Genomic DNA, 19,783 nt, shown 5'->3' with positions numbered 1-19,783 from the left:
AACGGAGCGTTTCGAGCTGGTAATGGAAAATTGTCATTTATAATATCTTGAATAATACTCACTTGAGGGTGAGCAAATGAGGACCGTTTTTTTTTTTTTTTTTTGGGTGAACTATTCCTTTAAGAATGGAATACACTACATGACTTCTGCACAGATTTTTTGCAGTCGGTACGAGACAACACAGATTTTTTTCTTAAGCCTCAGGCCATATCCATCCAGTCAGAGGAAATCAAACATGTTTGATATTTTGACCCGATTTTAAAAATTCATTTGTCACACGTCTCCTAGCAAAATGGCACAAGTTTGTTGCTTTTGAAACACCATGAAAAGTCAATGATTGACTTGACTGTGAATGATTCTCAGTCGTTTAGTGGATGATGCCCAGTTTTTCTCGGTAACAACTTACAATGTCGGCAAGTGTACGAAGCCTGTAGTGGTTTAATTTTAAAAGTTGTTAAGTAACCTTATTCTGATATAAACAATGCGTGCTGCCATGACGACGACTCCGGTTGCCATATTCCGCTTCAAATCTGGTCTACACTTTTTTTACCATGTTTTTCAGATTGTCATCCCCACATCCCCAAACATTCATCAAATTTGATCTGATCACATTATTTTCATTAAATCACAGATAAAAACAAAATGAACGCTTTTCTTTTCTTCATAACTTCCAAAGGATAACTGATGCATGACGGCACGATCTCCCTAATCCAGCAATACTGCTGGTCCTAATCCAGCAATCCGACTGCTGCAGAATAACCCAATAAATAAGGTCCTGTCTACCTCTGCTTGCAAAGATGCATACTCTATATATTTTTTCTCAGGTCTGTGAGGACTGGAGAGTAGGCTATATAATGTGCCAAGTTTCGAGTCGCCTCCGTCATGATGATCTATTTTCTACTATATTTAAGCTACTTCTTATTTATTAAAACCAAGCAATTGATTGATGAAACATTGATTGAAAATAAGAAACAATCAATAAAAAAAAACAAAAAAACGAAATTCACTTTAAAGAAAGGCTTTGTGGTTTCTCTTTAGGATCGCCGCTTTCAGAACGGTCATGTCCATGAATATAAAACGCATATGTAGACTGATATTTTTCTAATGACTAGAGAGCTAGCATTCTATGTAAACAAATACTTACACTGGAAGTAGAAAACCGTTTAGACAGTTGAACCCGCTATGAACCGTTTGGTTCCCATTGAAGTCCATTATATGGAAAAAAATCCTGGAATGTTTTCATCAAAAACCTTAATTTGTTTCGACTGAAGAAAGAAAGACGTGGACATCATGGATGACATGGGGGTGAGTAAATTATCAGCAAAAGTGTTTTTTTGAGTGAAAAAGTGAACTACTCCTTTAATGGAAATGTTTTCTTGTTTTTATTAACTTGCGTTATTCTGATCATTGACCGTATCTCGAAGTCATCACGGAGTCCCTTTGTTACATCATACGGCTCTTTCCGAGTCTAAACCTGACCTTGGGGTAGATTTCCAACCTTTGTGGGTAAATTCCCGACCTTTTGGGAACATTTCTGTAAGTCACTGTACCTAAAAACCCGACAGGTCGTGTGTTCGGCCCAGGATGTTACCCGACACTGTCTTTCTCTCAAAATTAATCTCAAGGAAAGCTGGAGGGGGGGAAAGTGGAATTTCCTGAACACAGATCCCAGAGTCTCTCCCGCAGCACTGAGCACTAATACCTCCATCAGTCGCAACCTTATCGCTGGCATCTGGACAGCAAGAGGCCAAAAAAACAAGCGCCATTTCCCCAACACCAACCTTTTAAAGAGGAAAAATTCGATTTATGCCCTGCCAGCTCGCTATTGCTTTACAGAGCAATTAGGTTTGCATTTCTCCCCAAATACTGGCCTCAGTGACCCAGGGAATCCCCAGCATTGAGCGCATGTCAACACGGCGTGATCGCCAGGTCACGGGGGGGCAACTATCGTGACCTTGGCATTGGCGTGGACAATCACCTGAACCTTCCACTCGCAGGACTTCTTTTTTTGTTTTTGGCGGGAGAGAGACATCTCAGCGTGCAGCGGGTAACAAAAGGTTCACTGTGAGGTAAAGAGGTAAAGATTTCCCCCTTTAACGGAGGCGAGAGAGAATCTTTCAGTGGGAATGTACTGGGAAGGAGACATATCAATCCTTACATTAAGCCATGCAATTAATGTAATCCAAGATGAAGCGTTTTTTTTCCACGTCTTCTCTTTCACAATAAGAGACCCTCCCCTCCCACGTTCTCAATGGCCTTTGAGGAGGTATAAAAGCCTTGACGGCTGCTGCCGCCACAGGACCAGTTCATGTGCAATACTACACTGTGTACTGTACACCACCGGACCCAGCCATGCTGACCAGGTAACTCCACATCTTTCACAATGCAAACACATTATCACTGTCACACACAAAGACAAAACTGAGGGTCTAAATTGTATATGTACGTTATGTAAAATTCTATAAATATGTCAAATTTCAAGTTCATTGAAATTGAGTTAATACAATGACGAAAATTGATTTAATCATCAGAAACTCAGAAATCAGAAATTTATGTTATATGAACTACATAAATGATTTAAGTTGATTTGACTAAAGAAAAAATGTTTAAAAAAATTACAGAAAGACATATGCTTGAATTCACTAAAATGGTTCCACCTTATTAATTTATATAGTAATTATTATTAATATTTATTAAATATTTAAACACATTTTACATGAACATGTAAAAACACGTTTTGGAGCCGGCAATCAATAATTGAGCGTTAAAAAAAAAATCCAGTGCCACAATAGTGGTTTTCAATGGTGATTATTAATAATAATCTGTGATTATTGCATTGCTTGATTTGCATTAAAATAACTTGATATTAATCACATTCACTACATAGAATAGATGCAAAATATCAAAAATGTTTCGCTAATTCTCATTAAGTTATGAAACCGTTTTTTTCTGAATGTTCACTGACTGAATGTTTACTTTTCCTTGGTTAAGGAAACATTCAATGTTATCATTCTGCAAACGTTACAGGAATGTTGCTTTTGAATGTTCTCCAATGTTACTGGAATAATGTTTGATCATAATGTTGAGAGAGCCTTATGAACAATAGCTAAAGATTCGAGAGCGTTCACAGTAAGCTTGGTCCTTACCTGCTTCTTTATAAGCCAGATTCATTGTGTCAGTAACTGATTTATTTGTGTGTTTTGTCACAGGAACATTCTCATCCTCTGCTCATTGGTGCTGGTACTGGTTGAAGCGGACCTTGAAGCAGGTGAAAGAAAAACACATTTTTATCCTTTAATATAAGAGAGTTAACAAAAAGAGGTCACAAAATATATATAGAACATCATATCAGTGAATAATTATTAAAATTTAGAGTTTAGAATTTCTTCAGATTAATACGAATGCATGGCTAATAATTCTATATATATATAACATTTTAAAAAACATCCAAAAACATCTTTAAAATGTAATTTTGTTAAAAGAAGTTTTACAATTTAATATGAAGACTGTGTATAAATCTCTGTAAATATAATGTGACTAAGATATTAATAGTTTAAAAACAACCATTTCTTATCTGTATTTCTTTTGTAGCTGAAGGGGGGTCCCAAGCCATGTTTGCCACAGGTATTCATAAATCATAAAACCAGTAACATTTAACCCTAAAACCGTATTCTGGACAAATGTGGGCAAAATAGTTTTGATTTATTTAAAAAAAAAAATACTTCCCTTGATCTGAGCGCTACAAGACTTGGCTACTTTTCCTAAGTTTGCCTCCTGAACACACACAATTTTTTTTTTCCTCAATTCTACAATGTTAAGTGGGTGAAAAAAAACTCCTTAATCTTGTATTTGGGTCAAAAATGGGCACCCATAGAAATGAATGGGAAAAACTGTAATTTAGAGCATTCTAAAATAAGCCAAAATTAGACACCAGGTGACGGCAAAGTCACTTCATCTTTAGGTTTTAGCTCTAAGAACCTATTGGAATGACATTTTAATGTAGTTAAAAATTAAAAAATATATAAAACATGAAAATAAGCATAATTTACATAGAAAATATGGTACTTTTTGAAGTAAATAAATTCAAAAATACCCCTTAAATAAAAACAATCACCATAAATGGATGGACAAAACTTTATCGAAGACAGTGATATAAATTAGGATCACACCTGAGTCCTCTGTGCCCACATTTGTCCACAATTACAGGATAAAGGGCTATAAAGTGAATACGGTTTGAAGGCTACAACATGTTGCAAAAAACAACAACAACTAATAATCCCTCTATTAACCCACAGATCATGATTCAACCTCAGATGAAGCTCCAACTGGTGAGTTTCTCACTCGTTCTCAGTTTTGGGGTCACCGTCTGTATTGTGTATTGGTTCACTGCAGTGTTTTGCGTTTTCATTCACAGAAAGCATGAACCTGATCTCACCCGACCTGCCCAACGGTGAGTGATCACTCCTTCACACGAGCAGATGAGAGAGGGTTAGTTCTGAAGGACTCGACCGTACCCTTGATTTGAGAACCAGACTGGTTGATGTTCCTGATAAACGAGAGAGAATGATTGTTAGTTAAGGAAGAAACAAAGTGTTTGACAAGCTGGAATAGGGATAAACTGAAGGTTTTAAGCTAGGCTACTTTTTTTATCCTCTAGTTTTATAGGCAAGCAGGTTCTGACATGTTAAAGAACATATAATGAAACACCAATGTTGCATCCCAATTTAAACTATGCCCTAAAGCATGTACTGTTTCTGGGAAGAAAAACGACATACTTTTGAGTGTGCTTCATCATACTTGCTCTGCGAGTTGTGTGTTTTCCCGTTGAGACTCTCCTCTTGTGTTACTAGAGAGTTAATGACCACACGCATCTTTATAAAAGTTACAACGCTGTTTCAGATGAAATATAATGCGGATAACATTGAATACATATATTTAGTCAGGTTAGATACCCCTTTATCAAAACCGATCTCGGACGAGCACATCCGCCATGTTTGTAGTTTTTCAACAGTTTGTATTCGTGTTTGTAGTTTTAACCAATTTGAGGAAAACTTTACAAGTCTGCCATCTAGTGGTGACTAAACAAACTTTTATTTTCTCTATTCTGATCTACCCAGAGGACATTTAGTTCAATTTGCTCTCCATTTAATCACCTGATTTCTCTTTTCTTATGGCTACAGATGAGCTTCTGTATTACAACGGAGCAACTGCAGGTAGCCTTAAAGAAAGAACCATGTCAACTTTTCGAAATAAAAAGGGTTAGACAATTAAAAATAATTCTGTTTTGTATGCTTTAGATGCGAGCAGCACCAGTGCTGAGGCGGGAAACAGCGGTGAGTGTCAGATTTACTGGAGAGAAGTGTGTGAATGATGAGAAAAAATAATAAACAGAAAGCGAATCTGGTCCAAATATTGACACGAGTCTCCTTTTTTTAGCTCCTCAAGTAAATGACGTGCCCAAAGCTGGTGAGTCCGTTTTTATTATGTGTGTTATGTTAGCAAAATACAGTCTGGAATATTTACATCCCGAATGTCCAGCTCACACTTCACCCTAAAAATAAATTTTGCATAAAAATATAGACTTGAGACTGAGATTTCTGCATGACATTTAAGCACACTTTCCAACAAAATTCGAAATATTGTAATGCAAAAACAAATAATTATGATTTATTTAAAGAGTGAAGTATTTATACACCATGGTAGTGCTCAATTTAAATCATGCCAGTTTTAAAAAAATACTTATTTGTATGGTTAATTTAATTTATTGAATTTTCTAAAACAATTGATCCATTTTATATGCCAAACATAATTTATTATTATCATTTTATCATATGACCAGATATTTCACTCCTAAATGACCAGTGAATGAATCACCAATGCATGAATTAAAAATAATCATGAACCTAAAAAGAATAATGTTGTAATAATTGAAAATAGCATGTACACTGTAAAAAAAAATACTGATGGTTTAACTTGAAAAAAGTAAGTAACCTGGGTTGCCTTAAAATTTTAAGTTGATTGAACTGGAAAAAGTGAGTTAATACAATCAAGGAGAATGATTTAATGATCAGAAACTCAAAATTATATGTTATCTGAACTAAATAAATGATTTAAGTTGATTTGACAAAAGAAAAAAAGTTGTGATTACTACACTGTAAAACAATATTGTTGGTTTAACTTAAAAAATTAAGTAACCTGGGTTGCATTAAATTCTTAAGTTGATTGAACTGGAAAAAGTGAGTTAATACAATGAAGGAGATTCATTTAATCATCAGAAACTCAAAATAATAAGTTATCTCAACTAAATAATTTATTATAAAGTTGATTTGACAAAGGAAAATATGTTGTGATAACAAATTTTTACAGTATTGTAAATTTGATTATTTATGTCACTTTCACAATTTCACAAGAGTGAATTATGACCAGGCAATTTTCAGGTCTCATGCAATTGTTTTGTGTTATTTTTTCCATATTTATTGTGTTATTTCATGCATTGTTTTGTTTTTTTCTTCTTTTAAATCTTCAGATGCACCTAAATCCAGTATGGAAGAAAATGATGGTAAATATCACATCATAAACACACACACACACACAGTGAATCTTTTGAACGAGATGTGTAAAATATCCGTGTCACCGTGCAGAAGACGAAGGCCCGGACTCAGACGAGGCGGCGGCGGCGGCGGCTGTCAAACCTGCTCCAGTCCCAGTCCAGCAGCGTGCCACCAAATCCCACAATGCATCAGCACGCAAGCGGAGCAAGCCCGTCTCCGCCTCAAAAAAGAGATCAAGGAACCTCCGTCCCTGAGACGTGAACTGTGAGAGAAACAGGGCAGAGCTGCAATGAAGGCAGTGACAGAAGAGGGAAATAATAACTATACTGTTTATGCTTTCAGTGGCATTTTTGGTTTTGAGAATCTTGAATTAGACTTGATCCTCTGTGACGTCCTGTGTGTGTGTGTGTATGTGTGTGTGGCCTCATGGGAGTTTTCCTGTGAGGTCTCTGTTAATGTGAGCTACAGTTGTGCTTGCCAAATATTCTTCAGACTTTACCCAGAGGCAAGGCTGACCTGGACACTTTACAGGATTGATTTCGTTTTAGATTGAGATATTGTTATAGTATGGACATTTTGTTTGATTAATTCTAGGATAGATTTGAATCGACAAGTCTCAGAGTTGATGAGAAACTGGTGCTGGCATCCTCAGATTGGCCTTCGCTCTCCTCACAATGACAGTGTTTCAATCAAAAGTGTTTCTCTCTTTGTTTTCAGTTCCTTTTTTATACACAAAGTATTTAACATTGTTGAATTTACAAAATATTACAATCAATAACATGTGATTCTGAAACGTTTCTTTCTTTTTATTGTACCCCTAAATAAAAGAAATGAATATGCTAAATAGAAATGCAGTGTCTCTTCAATGTGCCTTGGTCTTTGATTAAAAGGGAATATCAAATATTATTTTGCATGATATATACTATTTTATTAGTATTCAAGTAATAATGCAAGTATATAAACATAATATGTATGTGAAATTAATATGTTTTTTAAATGAATAGATATAATTATTAATGTTTAATTAATTTTAAAAATAAAGTAAACACTGCGAACATAATACATATAATCATGCAAATAATAATTCATATTAAACAACCATGAAAGAATTCATTAATAACAAATTATATGAAGAAATAATGCATCAAACAATATAAATTAAAAATATTTTTTTTTAAATATATATATGTATGACATTTATGCATCTGTGCTTTTTAACTAAATTGAAAAGCACAGATCAACAGATATAATAATAATGTTTAAATAAAAAAATAAACAACACTGCATTGAAAAAATGATTATAATAATATAATCCTGTAATAATTAAATAAGCATGAAATAATAAACAATATGGAAAAACTAATACATAAGTTCAACTAATATATGATATATAATATATGTATACATAAGATATAATAATAGTAATGTTTAATAATAATAAATAAAAAAAGTAAATAACACAATAAATATGGAAAAAATAAGATGCAACCAAAATGCGCAATAAAGTATATATATATATATATAATAGGGCTGTCAGACGATTAATCACAATTAATCCATCCAAAATAAAAGTTTGTGTTTACATAATAGAAGTGGGTGTACTGTGTATAATTAATTTATATATATATATAAATACACACACATGCTTGTATATATTTAAGAAATATTTTCATGGATATACTGTATATAGATTTATATATAATTTATATTATATATAAATATAAATATTTTATATATAAATAATATTTTTTTCCTAAATATACATGCATCTGTGTGTATTTATAAAATAATTATACACAGTGCACCCACATATATTATGTAAACACAAACTTTTATTTTGGATGCGAAACGATTAATCACTCGACAGCCCTAATATATAACATTTTAAAAACTTGCATGTTATTTTTTTTTCCATATTTATTGTGTTATTTACTTATTTATTTATTAAACATTATTATTATTATTATTGTATCTGTTTTTTGTTTTTTTTGTTACAGAAGTACAGATGCATAAATGTTATTTGTGTGTGTGTGTGTGTGTGTGTGTATATATATATATATGTGTAAAATTATAAATATAAAATTACATTTTAAAACATTTTGGTTGCATAAATTTATAATATATAATATGAGTTGATTATAATATATATGAAGAGTTCAGCTGCAAAATCCTCTAAATTTTCTCTAAATGCCATTAGAAATTTTCTTCTAGAATGATAATTTTTATCAAGCTTGTATATTTAAGTTCAGTAATTTCACTTAAATGGCAATGAAGATTACCTATGAATTGTCATTTAAGTGAAACTTAAATATATAAGCTTGATAAAGAATATCATTAGAAAAAAAATTCAAATGGCACTTAGAGGCTTTTCTGATATATATATATATATATATATATATATTATATGCACAGACAAATGTTATTTATGTTCTCTTACAGTATGACCTAAATAATTTTTAGAGGGAAAGTAGAGGAAAATTTGCTATAACAGATCCTTTCATCAAAATTGCTTGATAATGATTTCCACTTGCTCTCAGCATGTGTAAGTGTTGTTGAACTGTATCTCTATAGGCTCTCTCTGAATGTGTAAGTGTTGTTGAACCGGACTCAACTGTACCTCTATAGGCTCTCTCTGCAGAACCCTATACCTCCTCCTCTGCTGGACGTGTGCGGGACGCTTTGAGCCCAAAGGTCGGGACGTTCTCTCACGCTAAAGCTGATACCCGTCTGGGCTTCTGGGCTTCTCCTGTGACGTCCACAACCACAGACAACCTTTCGCCTGTTAAAGGTCACAAGGTCAGATTGAGAGCTTTTCTGTAATCTCACACACACAGCGACGGGATTTACCTTCTAGAATATCAAGACAAACACACACACATTCACAGCGCTAGAGTGGATTCTCCGAAAACTCCCACACTAATCATTGATCTAGAGGAACAGAAAGCAAACAATCAAAGTCAGACAGATTTGGAATAACAGATGAATAAATCATGACAGACTTTTCATTTTCAGGTAAACATTCCCATTCAATCAAAGATTTTTTATTTTAATAAAGTTTTTATTATGTAATTATAACATTTCCTTACATTTGGATGGCACCTGAAATCAGTAAAGACATTCAACACACACACACAAAAAAAAATATATATATATACTGTATATATATATATATATATATCACTTTTTTTTTTTAAATTCAATAAGCTATATATTTATTACTCTGCCGGTAGTTTTGGTTTTAAATCAAAGATTTTTACTGCATAATATACAGGCAATTTCTGATAATGGCTTTTATTATGTAATTGTTTTAAAATAATGGAAACAAATAAACAAATAACAAAATAACTTCAATGCACAGATTTAAATAATAACAACTATTTAATAAACAAAGTAACAATGAAAATAAATTAAATGAATGACAACATTGCACAAATAAATAATCATAACCATACAAATAATTTTCTAACTAATACAAATAGAAAGAGTAAAAGAAAATAACACAATAAAATGCACAAATAACACCAATAATGTCATTACAATTATTGGTTATTTGTAATTAATATAAATGGTTATTTTAAAATAATTTAAATGAACAAATAAAATAAAATAACATTTTAAATATTTTAAATAATTAATTAATTAACATAAAGAATATAAAAATACCAAAATATAAAAAAATACATACGTAGATATAAACAATAACAATGTTAAATAAATTAACTTAAATAGCATTATTCATTTAAAAGTAAAAAGAACAAAGTAATCATAATCATACAAATAATACTTTTCTAATTATTAAAAATATCTTGAATGAATATAAAATAGCACTCTAAATAAATATATTAAACTAATAATGTTTAATTAATAAATAAAATTAGTGGTAATTTCAGTGGAAATTAAGAAACAATCATCCTTTCACAGAACAATAAATGAATTCATCAAGTGCAAAAAGCGATTAGAGCGACACAGTGTTATTTCAGTATCACTGATAAACTGCTTATGTTAACACTTAAGATATAGTTTTCACTTTCAAATAAAAAAGTGTAAATGAAGTGCAGCCATTAGTTCCTATCACAAATACATCACTTGAACTCAATGAACATGAAAAACAAGCTGGGAAGTGTTTTGGAGGGGACATTATCTCAGACGTGCAGGAGTTTCACTAACAAAGGCCTTCTGTTCCACAGGTCTCCTCTCGTATCGGCTCCTGGGCTTTACTGGAACCACAGCCCGACTGGTACGAGCTATGAAATACCTCTCTTTAGATGACTGACTTGAAATTGTGAGGAACGTGTCGCACTTGTTAAGCGTGGAAAGCATGTTTAGCACAAACTGCATTAGTGCAGAACTTCTGTGGGGTCAGGGGAAGGAAACGGGGAGAAACCGACTACTGCCTCCTCATGGTCACCTGAAGTATTACAGCTAAAAATAAAACCTAAAAAAATACAAAAATCACAATGCAAGAAATGCGTGTAGTGTTACGTTGCATTTAAATCACTTAATGAGGTGTTCTGATAAACTATGAATATTAAAAGCCTGAAATTAAAAAATATTGTTGGTTTAACTTAAAGGGACACTCCACTTTTTTGGGGAAATAGGCTCATTTTACCACTCCCCCAGAGTTAAACATTTGAGTTTGACCGTTTTCAAATCCGATTTTTTGATATTTATAAGAATATCAGTAACCAGACAGTTTCTGGTCCCATTGACTTCCATAGTATATTTTTTTTCCTACTATAGAAGTCAATGAGACCAGAAACTGTCTGGTTACTGATATGATATTCTTCGAAATATCAGAAAATCGGCTGAATGGATTAGAAAATGGTAAAACTCAACTGTTTAACTCTGAGGGAGTGGTGAAATGAGCGTATTTCCAAAAAAAGTGGAGTATCCCTTTAAATAATTAAGTAACCTGGGTGCCTTAAAATTTTAAGTCCATTGAAATGGAAAATTTGAGTTAATGCAATGAAGGAGATTGATTTCATCATCAGAAACTCAACATATTATGTTATCTGTACCACATAAATTATTTAAGTTGATTTGACAAAAGAAAAAATGTTGTGATTACAAATCATGAGCATTTTTTTTTTACAGTATATGATTATATCGGAATCATATAATGGGACGAAATCCCAATAAGATCCTATAAACTGAAAATGTATTTGTATTATCACTTGATATTGATATAATACTGATATTGTGTAAACATCATCATTTAGTTCATTTAAAACAAAGTGATGTAAATCAGACTTTTAAATCCTTAAAATTCCTATTTTTATGATATATATTTTTTATTCAGTTTTAAAATGTACACATCATTGTTATTTTTTACTAAGCAAAATACATATGCATATAATATACAAAACAAAAACTTAACAACTGCCAAAGAGCAAATAAAAATGAAGTGTGCTTTAAATTCGTTCTGACGCCTTATATTGGGAATCATAATAGTTCTTTCCTCGATAATGTGTTCTATTTGTTTATTTGAATTCTACAAGAGAATTCCCGTGATTTCAAACGATGGTTATAATTCCACGGAGATTCCCGGGTTTCTGAGTAGGGCGAACTGCTATAAACACGGCTCGTTTTACAGAAGCGTGTTGGATAACGTCCCCATCACGGGACGGGGACTGTGCTGTCGGCTCAATGGACGTCACGGAGAGATGGATTTGTCGAAGAGCTCAAGCACAAACAGCCTTTTTACTGAGCGGAGCCGAGAGACATTCTTACATTTCAGATGCTGTTACCATTGACTCCCTCTCAAACGGATGAGTGGGTCGAGAAGACCTGAAAATCTGACACTGTACACATCGAAACCACCTCATATACACTCTGCACTCTCCAATCACATGAATCAACTCAAACTTGTGTTGGTAAGCTATCAGACATCACTGTAAAAAAAATATTGTTGGTTTAACTTAAACAAGTAAGTTAGTTGCCTTAAAGTTTTGAGTTCATACAACAACGGAGATTGGTTTAAAAAATAGAAACTCAAAATATGATGCTATCTGAACCATATTCGCATTAAGTTGATTTGACAGAAGATAAAAAAGTTGCTCAAGAATATTAGTTTTTACAGTCATAACACAAACATCCCACTGAAGCAAAGTGGAGTCGTATGAATATCACTTGACTTTTATCACCCAAGAACGATACAAAAGACACCCTAGAATACTACAGAAAATGCTGGGTTGTTTGAACCCAAATTTGGGTGAAATGTGAACAAACCCAAATGTTGGGTTAAAAATGCAATTAAAACATTTACAGTTGAAAGTGAAAGTTGAAGTTGGGTTAAAATTGGAAATTACATTTTTAACCCAACATTTGGGTTTGTCCACATTTGAACCAAATTTGGGTTCAAACAACCCAGCATTGTTGTGTGAGACGAGAATGTGTAAATATACAATATAATACAATTACATTTGCATGCTTTCATATATAACATGAGCTGTGATGTCCATGCATTATTATATATAATAATTTTACCCAAAATTGGGTTAAAACAAGAGTGCACTCTTGTTTTAACCCAATTTTGGGTAAAATATGGACAAACCCAGCCATTGGGTTAAAAATGTAATTTAAAAATGTAACCCAATGGCTGGGTTTGTCCATATTTTAGTGTTTAGAGTGTGATATTCCACTTATTTCAAAGCAACCGACTTATAAATATGCAATAAATGTTTGGAAATCGATAAACAAAATCAATACAAATTAAGATTTATTCTTAATTAAGAAATTAAGATTAAGATTAAGATGTTCTCTAAGGCTTTGGCAACTGTACATAGTTTGTGCTGCTGTTTTCGTGTTTTGTATTATATGAATAATGCATATGTTACATTGCGAATAACAAAACTGTAAATGCTTTAGCTTTAAGTCAATAAACTAAGCAATGAGCATTGACTTCTAGCTGTCTTTGCCTTTGTTTGTGGGGTAAAAACAGCAGTATTTAAAAGCTGGTTGGATTTTAGGTGACTAACACAGAATTTCAATGATCGCCAGCCGTTGTCCACAGAAATGTCAAGTAAATTTAGGGCTCACACAATGCCACGGGACTCTACTGAGCCCTGCATCTTCAACAGACCTTCTGTAATGTGTTTTTAAGGAAAACTGTATCTCAGTGGAAGGTTCTGGAAAAGTGTCGTAACAAACTAAAACTGCTGTATCACCAAACCGCCCCCGTGAAGCAATAAAGCCTCTGTGCTTCTGTGCTTGATCAACAAGCACCAAACAAAAGACATTTTGAGATTTCGACTCGAGCAATGGCAAAATTCACAGTCAGAGATGGTCACAATGAGCTGATTTGAGTTTTACAGGACCCTGTGAGAGTGTTTAGCAGGTCAGCGGGTCATTCGCTTAGACGTGCTGATCTCACATTCGTCCTGGATCACTGGTCACGAGATCTGGACGAGATGGAGGGAGAGAACGGATGAAAACGAGGACTTTTAAATTTTAATATTTAAATTTAAATTGACAGGGAAAATCCTCTTGGGTCCAAATTTGGGTCAAATATGGACAAACCCAAATGTTGGGTAAAAAAAAGTCATTTCAACGGTATATGTTTAGATTGCATTTTTAACCCAACATTTGGGTTTGTCCATATTTGACCCAAATTTGGGTTGAAACAACCCAGTATTTTTTAGAGTGGGTTCAGAACGACTCCGGTTTGATCCTAAAACCTTTCAATTACTGGCCCAGATCTACAGAGAATATAGAGCACACACACACATGGAGGAATGAAGGGAGGATTAAATAAAGGAAAGAAAGAATGAACAACTTAATTAGTGATGGAAAATACAGAAATGAAAAAAGGAAAATAGAAAACAGAAGGGAAAAAATAAAGAAAGGAGGGAAAATGGAAAGAAGAAAAAATGAAGGGAAAATAATGAATAAGGGAGGGAGGGAAGGGTATCGTACACTCTTAGAAGAAATGGTTCTATTTAGAACCAGAAATGGTTCCATCCACCGCTTCATATATGGAACTCCAAAATGGTTCTATAGAACCATTTTTTTGGTAAAAGGTTCTATTGGCCAAGTATGGAACCCCAGGGTTCTATATAGAATCCAGAGGAACCCTTTTTTAAGAGAGTATAGAACCTTTTAGGGGTTCCAAATACGTAACGCTGATAGAACCTTTTCTAAGAGTGAAGAAAAAAGAAGAAATGAAAGAAGGAAGAAATATTAAAGAAAAGAAGTAAAACAAGCAGAAAAATGACAGAAGGAAGGAAATAAATTTAAATAAGAAAGGAGCAGGGTAGGAAAGAATAAAGGAAAATAGTAAAAAAAAAAGAAATGAAAGAAGAAAGTAAGGTAAAATGAATGAAGGAAGCAAAACAAGCAAGAAAAATTAAAGAAGGAGGAAAGGAAGGAAGGAAGGAAGGAAGGAAGGAAGGAAGGAAGGAAGGAAGGAAGGAAGGAAGGAAGGAAGGAAGGAATGAAGGAAGGAAAATTTTAGAAAAAATAAAGGAAAGAAAGGAAGGTAAAATTAATCAAACAAAACAAAAGCAGAAAAGATGAAGAATAGATAAGGGAGAGAAATAAGAAAGGAAGGAATGAATGAAGGAAGGAAGTGTTGGAAAAATTATGAAATGAAAAAAGGAAGGAAGGTAAAATTGATTAAGCAAAACGGAAGCAGGAAAATTTGAGGAAGTAAGAACGAAAGAGAAATGAAAACATGAAAGAAGAAAATAAGAAAGGATGGTCAAATGAATAAAGCAAAACAATGAAAAATGAAAGAAGGAGAAAAGAAGAAAAGAAGGAAGAATAAGAATGTAAAATGAATGAAGAGAAGCAGAAGAATACAAAGAATAATAAAGTAAAGAAGAAAGGAAATAAATGTGAAGTAGGAAAAACTAGAAGGAATAGAAATGACGAAAACAAGGTAAATGTAAGGAAGTGCTGAAGGCCATAAAGAACGATTACTCCTCATGATGACTCAGGAACTCGCATTCACACACACACACACACTGATGAATGACATCATGCTGGTTCAGTGTGTGATGCTTCTCGTGTTCCTGCATGGCTTTAGGTGGATTCCAGTGGATAAAAGTGCTCAAGTTTGTTTCAAAAAGACAATTTTCCCCATTTAGCCAGCAGTACATCATCATAAAGCGGTGTGAAGAGCGGAGAACGGCCGTGACACACTCACACACACACACACTCCCGTCAGCAGGGAAGCCCCACGATCCTTTACAAAGGCCACAGGAATCACCCTATTTCCTCAACAAAACCTCATCTACATCCCAAAACTGCATCGTTTGCGTATTTAATCCCACTCCGAGGCGTCAATGCTAGCTTGTTGAATATGAATGGATGTGCAAGAGAAGGAAACGAATGATTAACCTTTAACGGGAATATGTGCTTTATTTCTCAACAACAAGGAGGTGTTTTAAACTCAATCAATTTCTCAAAGCAGAGACAAAGAAGCTTTGTGTGACGAAAGGAAGCTTTTCAAGGCCAAACACACGTTTACGGCCTGTTCTCAACTTATTTCTGTTCACAACAACACATCAGGAACATTCATTTACATGCAATCCAAGACTACTCAGACCAATCTACTGGAAAAATACATAAAAGTATACACAAACAAATAAATCCATGGCGAGATAAATCAATCAAAATATAAAATGCCACAATAATAAGACTATCTCACTGAATAAAGCAAGCAAGCAAATAAACAAATAATAGTAAATTGCTAAAATAATTTAAAAAAATTATTAAACTTGTTTTTATTTGAATTTAAATTAAGATTACCTGATAGGCTATGCAAACAAGCTAATAAATAAATAAATAGCTTAATAAATAAATTAAAAATTAACTTATTTAATTTAATCATACAGAACATAAATAGCTCAACAAATAAATAAAAATAATTGATCAAATTAAAATGTAATTAAAAATTAAAATATTCAAAAATAATTTGTTAAATTAAACTGTTTTGTTTTTCATTTAAATTTGCATTACTAATATCACAGAGTATTTAAGAAAATAAATAAATAATGCAAAAAATATTGGGGAAAAAAAAACAATGCAATGAAAAACACAACTCACACGGCTATGATTATGTATTGGACGTGGTTAAGAAAAAAAAATATGATATGGGAGGAAAAAATAATAAGTCAATCAATGCTTTTGCATTCTCTCACAATTCCTCAAGGGAATGCAAACATTTGATGAGAGAACAAAAAGCATCGACTTATTATTTTTAATAATAATAATAATAATAATAAGCCTTTGGGGGCTCCGTAATGATGTGTTCATGTGTTTTATAACTTGTTATTGGTTTCAGTAAAGTAGAAACCAAAAGGTTTAAGCAGACCTAGATCAGGGATGGAGACCTTCAGTCCTGCAGAGAGCAGCTTAATTCCTGATAAAACTCCTTCCCGTAGCTTCTGATCCTGATGATGTTGATCAGCATGTTTCGGGAAACATGCAGGACTGTGGCCCTCTAGGACCGAACTGACCCATTCCTGACCTAGTCAGATCCTATAAACCCCACAACACCTTAGGGGTGTTAAACTGAGTTCCCGGAGGGCCACAGTCCTGCTGAGTTCAGCTTAAACCCTTATTAAACTCACCTGATCCAGCTAATCAAGCTATAATCCAGCTAAACAGCCTTCTCTGAAAACTACAGGTATGAGCAGGGTCGGAACCAAACTGAGGGCTGTTTACACGATGCCGTTTTCAACTAAAAACAGAAAACTTTATATGCATTTTGGCCGTTCACTTCCACAACAACAGAGCTTTGAGGCAAACTTGTAAAAACGGGTTTCAACATAGATATCTATATAAAGGCTAGATATCTCGTCCGCGCTGCTGGCCAATGGAGGTCGACGTCAGCACCTGGCGGCCATCTTGCCACAGGTAACAAAATCACCGTAACTTGCTCAATTTTCTACCGATTTTCAAACGGTCAGGGGTGCGTTTCCCGTACAACGACGTGGTTCGCTGATTCACTACCATAGTACGATGCATCGTTGGAAAAATCAACTAGCTAGTCACGACTGTTTTCCGAAACCCACTGTCGGAAAGTATAGTTCAACCACGTTGGTTTCGCGCGTGGTGGAGTAACAACTACCTTTAATGAAACTGTTTGAGATCCAATTAACGCTAGATTTGTTTTATATAAATTACCGACATGTCATCTGAGGACTATTTCTAATTGTTCTCCGTTGTTTTGCTTTATTACCAGTCTCAATATTTGGCTCGTTCTTACATAGTATGCACGTTCGCACATGCGCACTCTTCAAAGACGTTACTTCAAATCTTTTGACAAACTAAAAGACGTAAATTCCATTTGTATGTATTTTAAATAAAAGACACCGGTTGTACTGAATGTCAGCTTGCTTATTTTGCTCAAGATAAGGATTTATTACCTCCAAATGTGTTGCAATATAGAAACGATGCCTCTAACCACAGGTCGAGAGCTGTCGTTCAAACCACACAACTTTGCGATGTTGTTTGCGAATGTTCGTTGGAACGATGGTTTCGGGAAACACAGACTCGTTAAACTATGCTGATAACTAGGGTTGGGTATCGAGAATCGAGTATCGATTGGAACCGAGACTAACTTTTCGTTTTTCCCGGAATCGTTCAAAAGTTAAAATTTCGATTCCTAGTTTCGATATTCACAGTCCGCCAAGCGGAAGAAGAAACCGCTGAACAACACCAGCGAAGAAGCATCTACCGGAAGTGTTGGCATAACCGCGCGAGTCGAACATGAGTAGCTTACGTCGGCGATCCTAAGTGTGGCTTCACTTTTCTAAAAATAACGAAATCTCGGCAAAATGCAAAATTTGTGACAAAAGGAGTATTTTTACAGAAGGAGTATTTCCTTCAGAAAGGCCGTTGGTTAGCAAGGTTAGCTAAACTTTTTTGACCCTGCCTCTTAAAAGAATCTGAATCGAGAATCGTTAGGAACTGGAATCGAAACAAGGAATTGGAATCGGAATTAGAATCGTTCAAATTCAAACGATACCCAACCCTACTGATAACGACCATAGTTGGCTAACGATGCTTTCGGGAAACGCACCCCTGGTTTGTTATAAACGGCAGAGATGTAGTTATGATACTGCATACTTATGAATAATAAGTGTATAAATAAATATTCATCCAGAATTATAGCCGCGTTAATAACGTTTGTAAGAAACCAAACCGTTTGTAAATTCGTCAAGATTTCAACGAGATAAGAGTATTTCTTACATCAGATACCACAGAGCCCGCCAGAAAGCCTGTCTGTGACAAGATGGCCGCCGGTGATGACGATAAATACTCCGCCGTGAGACATCTAGCCTTTATATAGATATCTATGGGTTTCAAAGTGCAAGCTAGCTAGTAACCTGTGTAAAATAGAATAATGCGAATTTGTGAAAAATTCGTGAAAAATAGTGACGTCATGCGCATGCGTATTACATGTTCAGTCTATGGGCGATTAGTGTTTCTTTATAAAGTACTGGCCTGGCAGAATAATAAAGTGTTTTTAATCGAGGATCCATGTGAACAGGGATCATTTTGACAACATTGTCGTCTGTACGCGATTAACTTTATCCATGTTTAGTACATCGCTAACCGCCCCGATACACTTCAAGCGAAATTGAAGGCCAAATTTAATTTTGTTGAGATTGTTTTGGGAGAAAACCAACTTTCGCTCTGGCGGATAAACACCTCTGTACTGCCATTGATCCGGGACGATGATGTAACAGGTAGGTGTGTGTAGAGTTCGTTGGGGTCAGACGTCTGTGAGTAAAAACATCGACACACCGGAGGCGCTGCTTTATAGTAATGAAGTTTTTAACTTTATATAAGCAATCTATAATATAAAGCGCTATATAAATAAATGTGACGTACTGAAGCGCTGAATTACAGAGCTTGTGCAAACATATCCACATCACTACGATCAGATGAATAAAAAAATCGCCACTGAATAAAAATAAATAATTGCGACTTTTTATCTCACAATTGCGAGATATGATGTCAGAATTCTGAGAAATAAAGTTGCAATTCTGAGAAAAAAGACAGCGACTTTTTATTCTGACTTTTTTCTCACAATTTTGAGTTTACATCTCACAATTCTGACTTTATAACACATAATTGCGAGTTTATATCTTGAAATTCTGACATATTTTCTTAGAATTGAGGTATAAACTCGCAATTGCGAGTTATCAGGACAATTCCAAGGGGGAAAAGACTAACTTTCCCCCTAAGGATAGTTTATATCTCACAATTCTGACTTTATA

General features: G+C 34.2%; 1 protein-coding gene across 1 annotated transcript; it reads left to right on the top strand.

The window, feature by feature from the left end:
* Nucleotides 1-2,285: 2,285 nt before the first annotated feature.
* On the top strand, nucleotides 2,286-7,389 carry LOC120483451 (uncharacterized). The gene is made up of 10 exons (XM_039678494.2): nucleotides 2,286-2,363; nucleotides 3,210-3,268; nucleotides 3,592-3,624; nucleotides 4,296-4,328; nucleotides 4,415-4,450; nucleotides 5,181-5,213; nucleotides 5,298-5,333; nucleotides 5,437-5,466; nucleotides 6,527-6,559; nucleotides 6,642-7,389. The coding sequence occupies exons 1-10, from the start codon at nucleotides 2,353-2,355 to the stop codon at nucleotides 6,803-6,805; spliced, it is 468 nt and encodes a 155-aa protein (XP_039534428.2). The 5' UTR covers nucleotides 2,286-2,352; the 3' UTR covers nucleotides 6,806-7,389.
* The last annotated feature ends 12,394 nt before the right edge of the window (nucleotides 7,390-19,783 follow it).

The sequence above is a fragment of the Pimephales promelas genome, chromosome 18, assembly GCF_988280905.1.
Source record: "Pimephales promelas chromosome 18, fPimPro1.hap1.1, whole genome shotgun sequence".
Taxonomy (NCBI): domain Eukaryota; kingdom Metazoa; phylum Chordata; class Actinopteri; order Cypriniformes; family Leuciscidae; genus Pimephales; species Pimephales promelas.
The sequence above is the reverse complement of the archived record's forward strand: the minus strand, read 5'-3'. Positions and strand labels throughout refer to the sequence as shown.

Coding starts and splice junctions, on each gene's coding strand:
- LOC120483451 (XM_039678494.2), top strand. Junction 5,467..6,526: donor AAATGACGTGCCCAAAGCTG/GTGAGTCCGTTT, acceptor TTAAATCTTCAG/ATGCACCTAAATCCAGTATG. Junction 6,560..6,641: donor CAGTATGGAAGAAAATGATG/GTAAATATCACA, acceptor GTCACCGTGCAG/AAGACGAAGGCCCGGACTCA.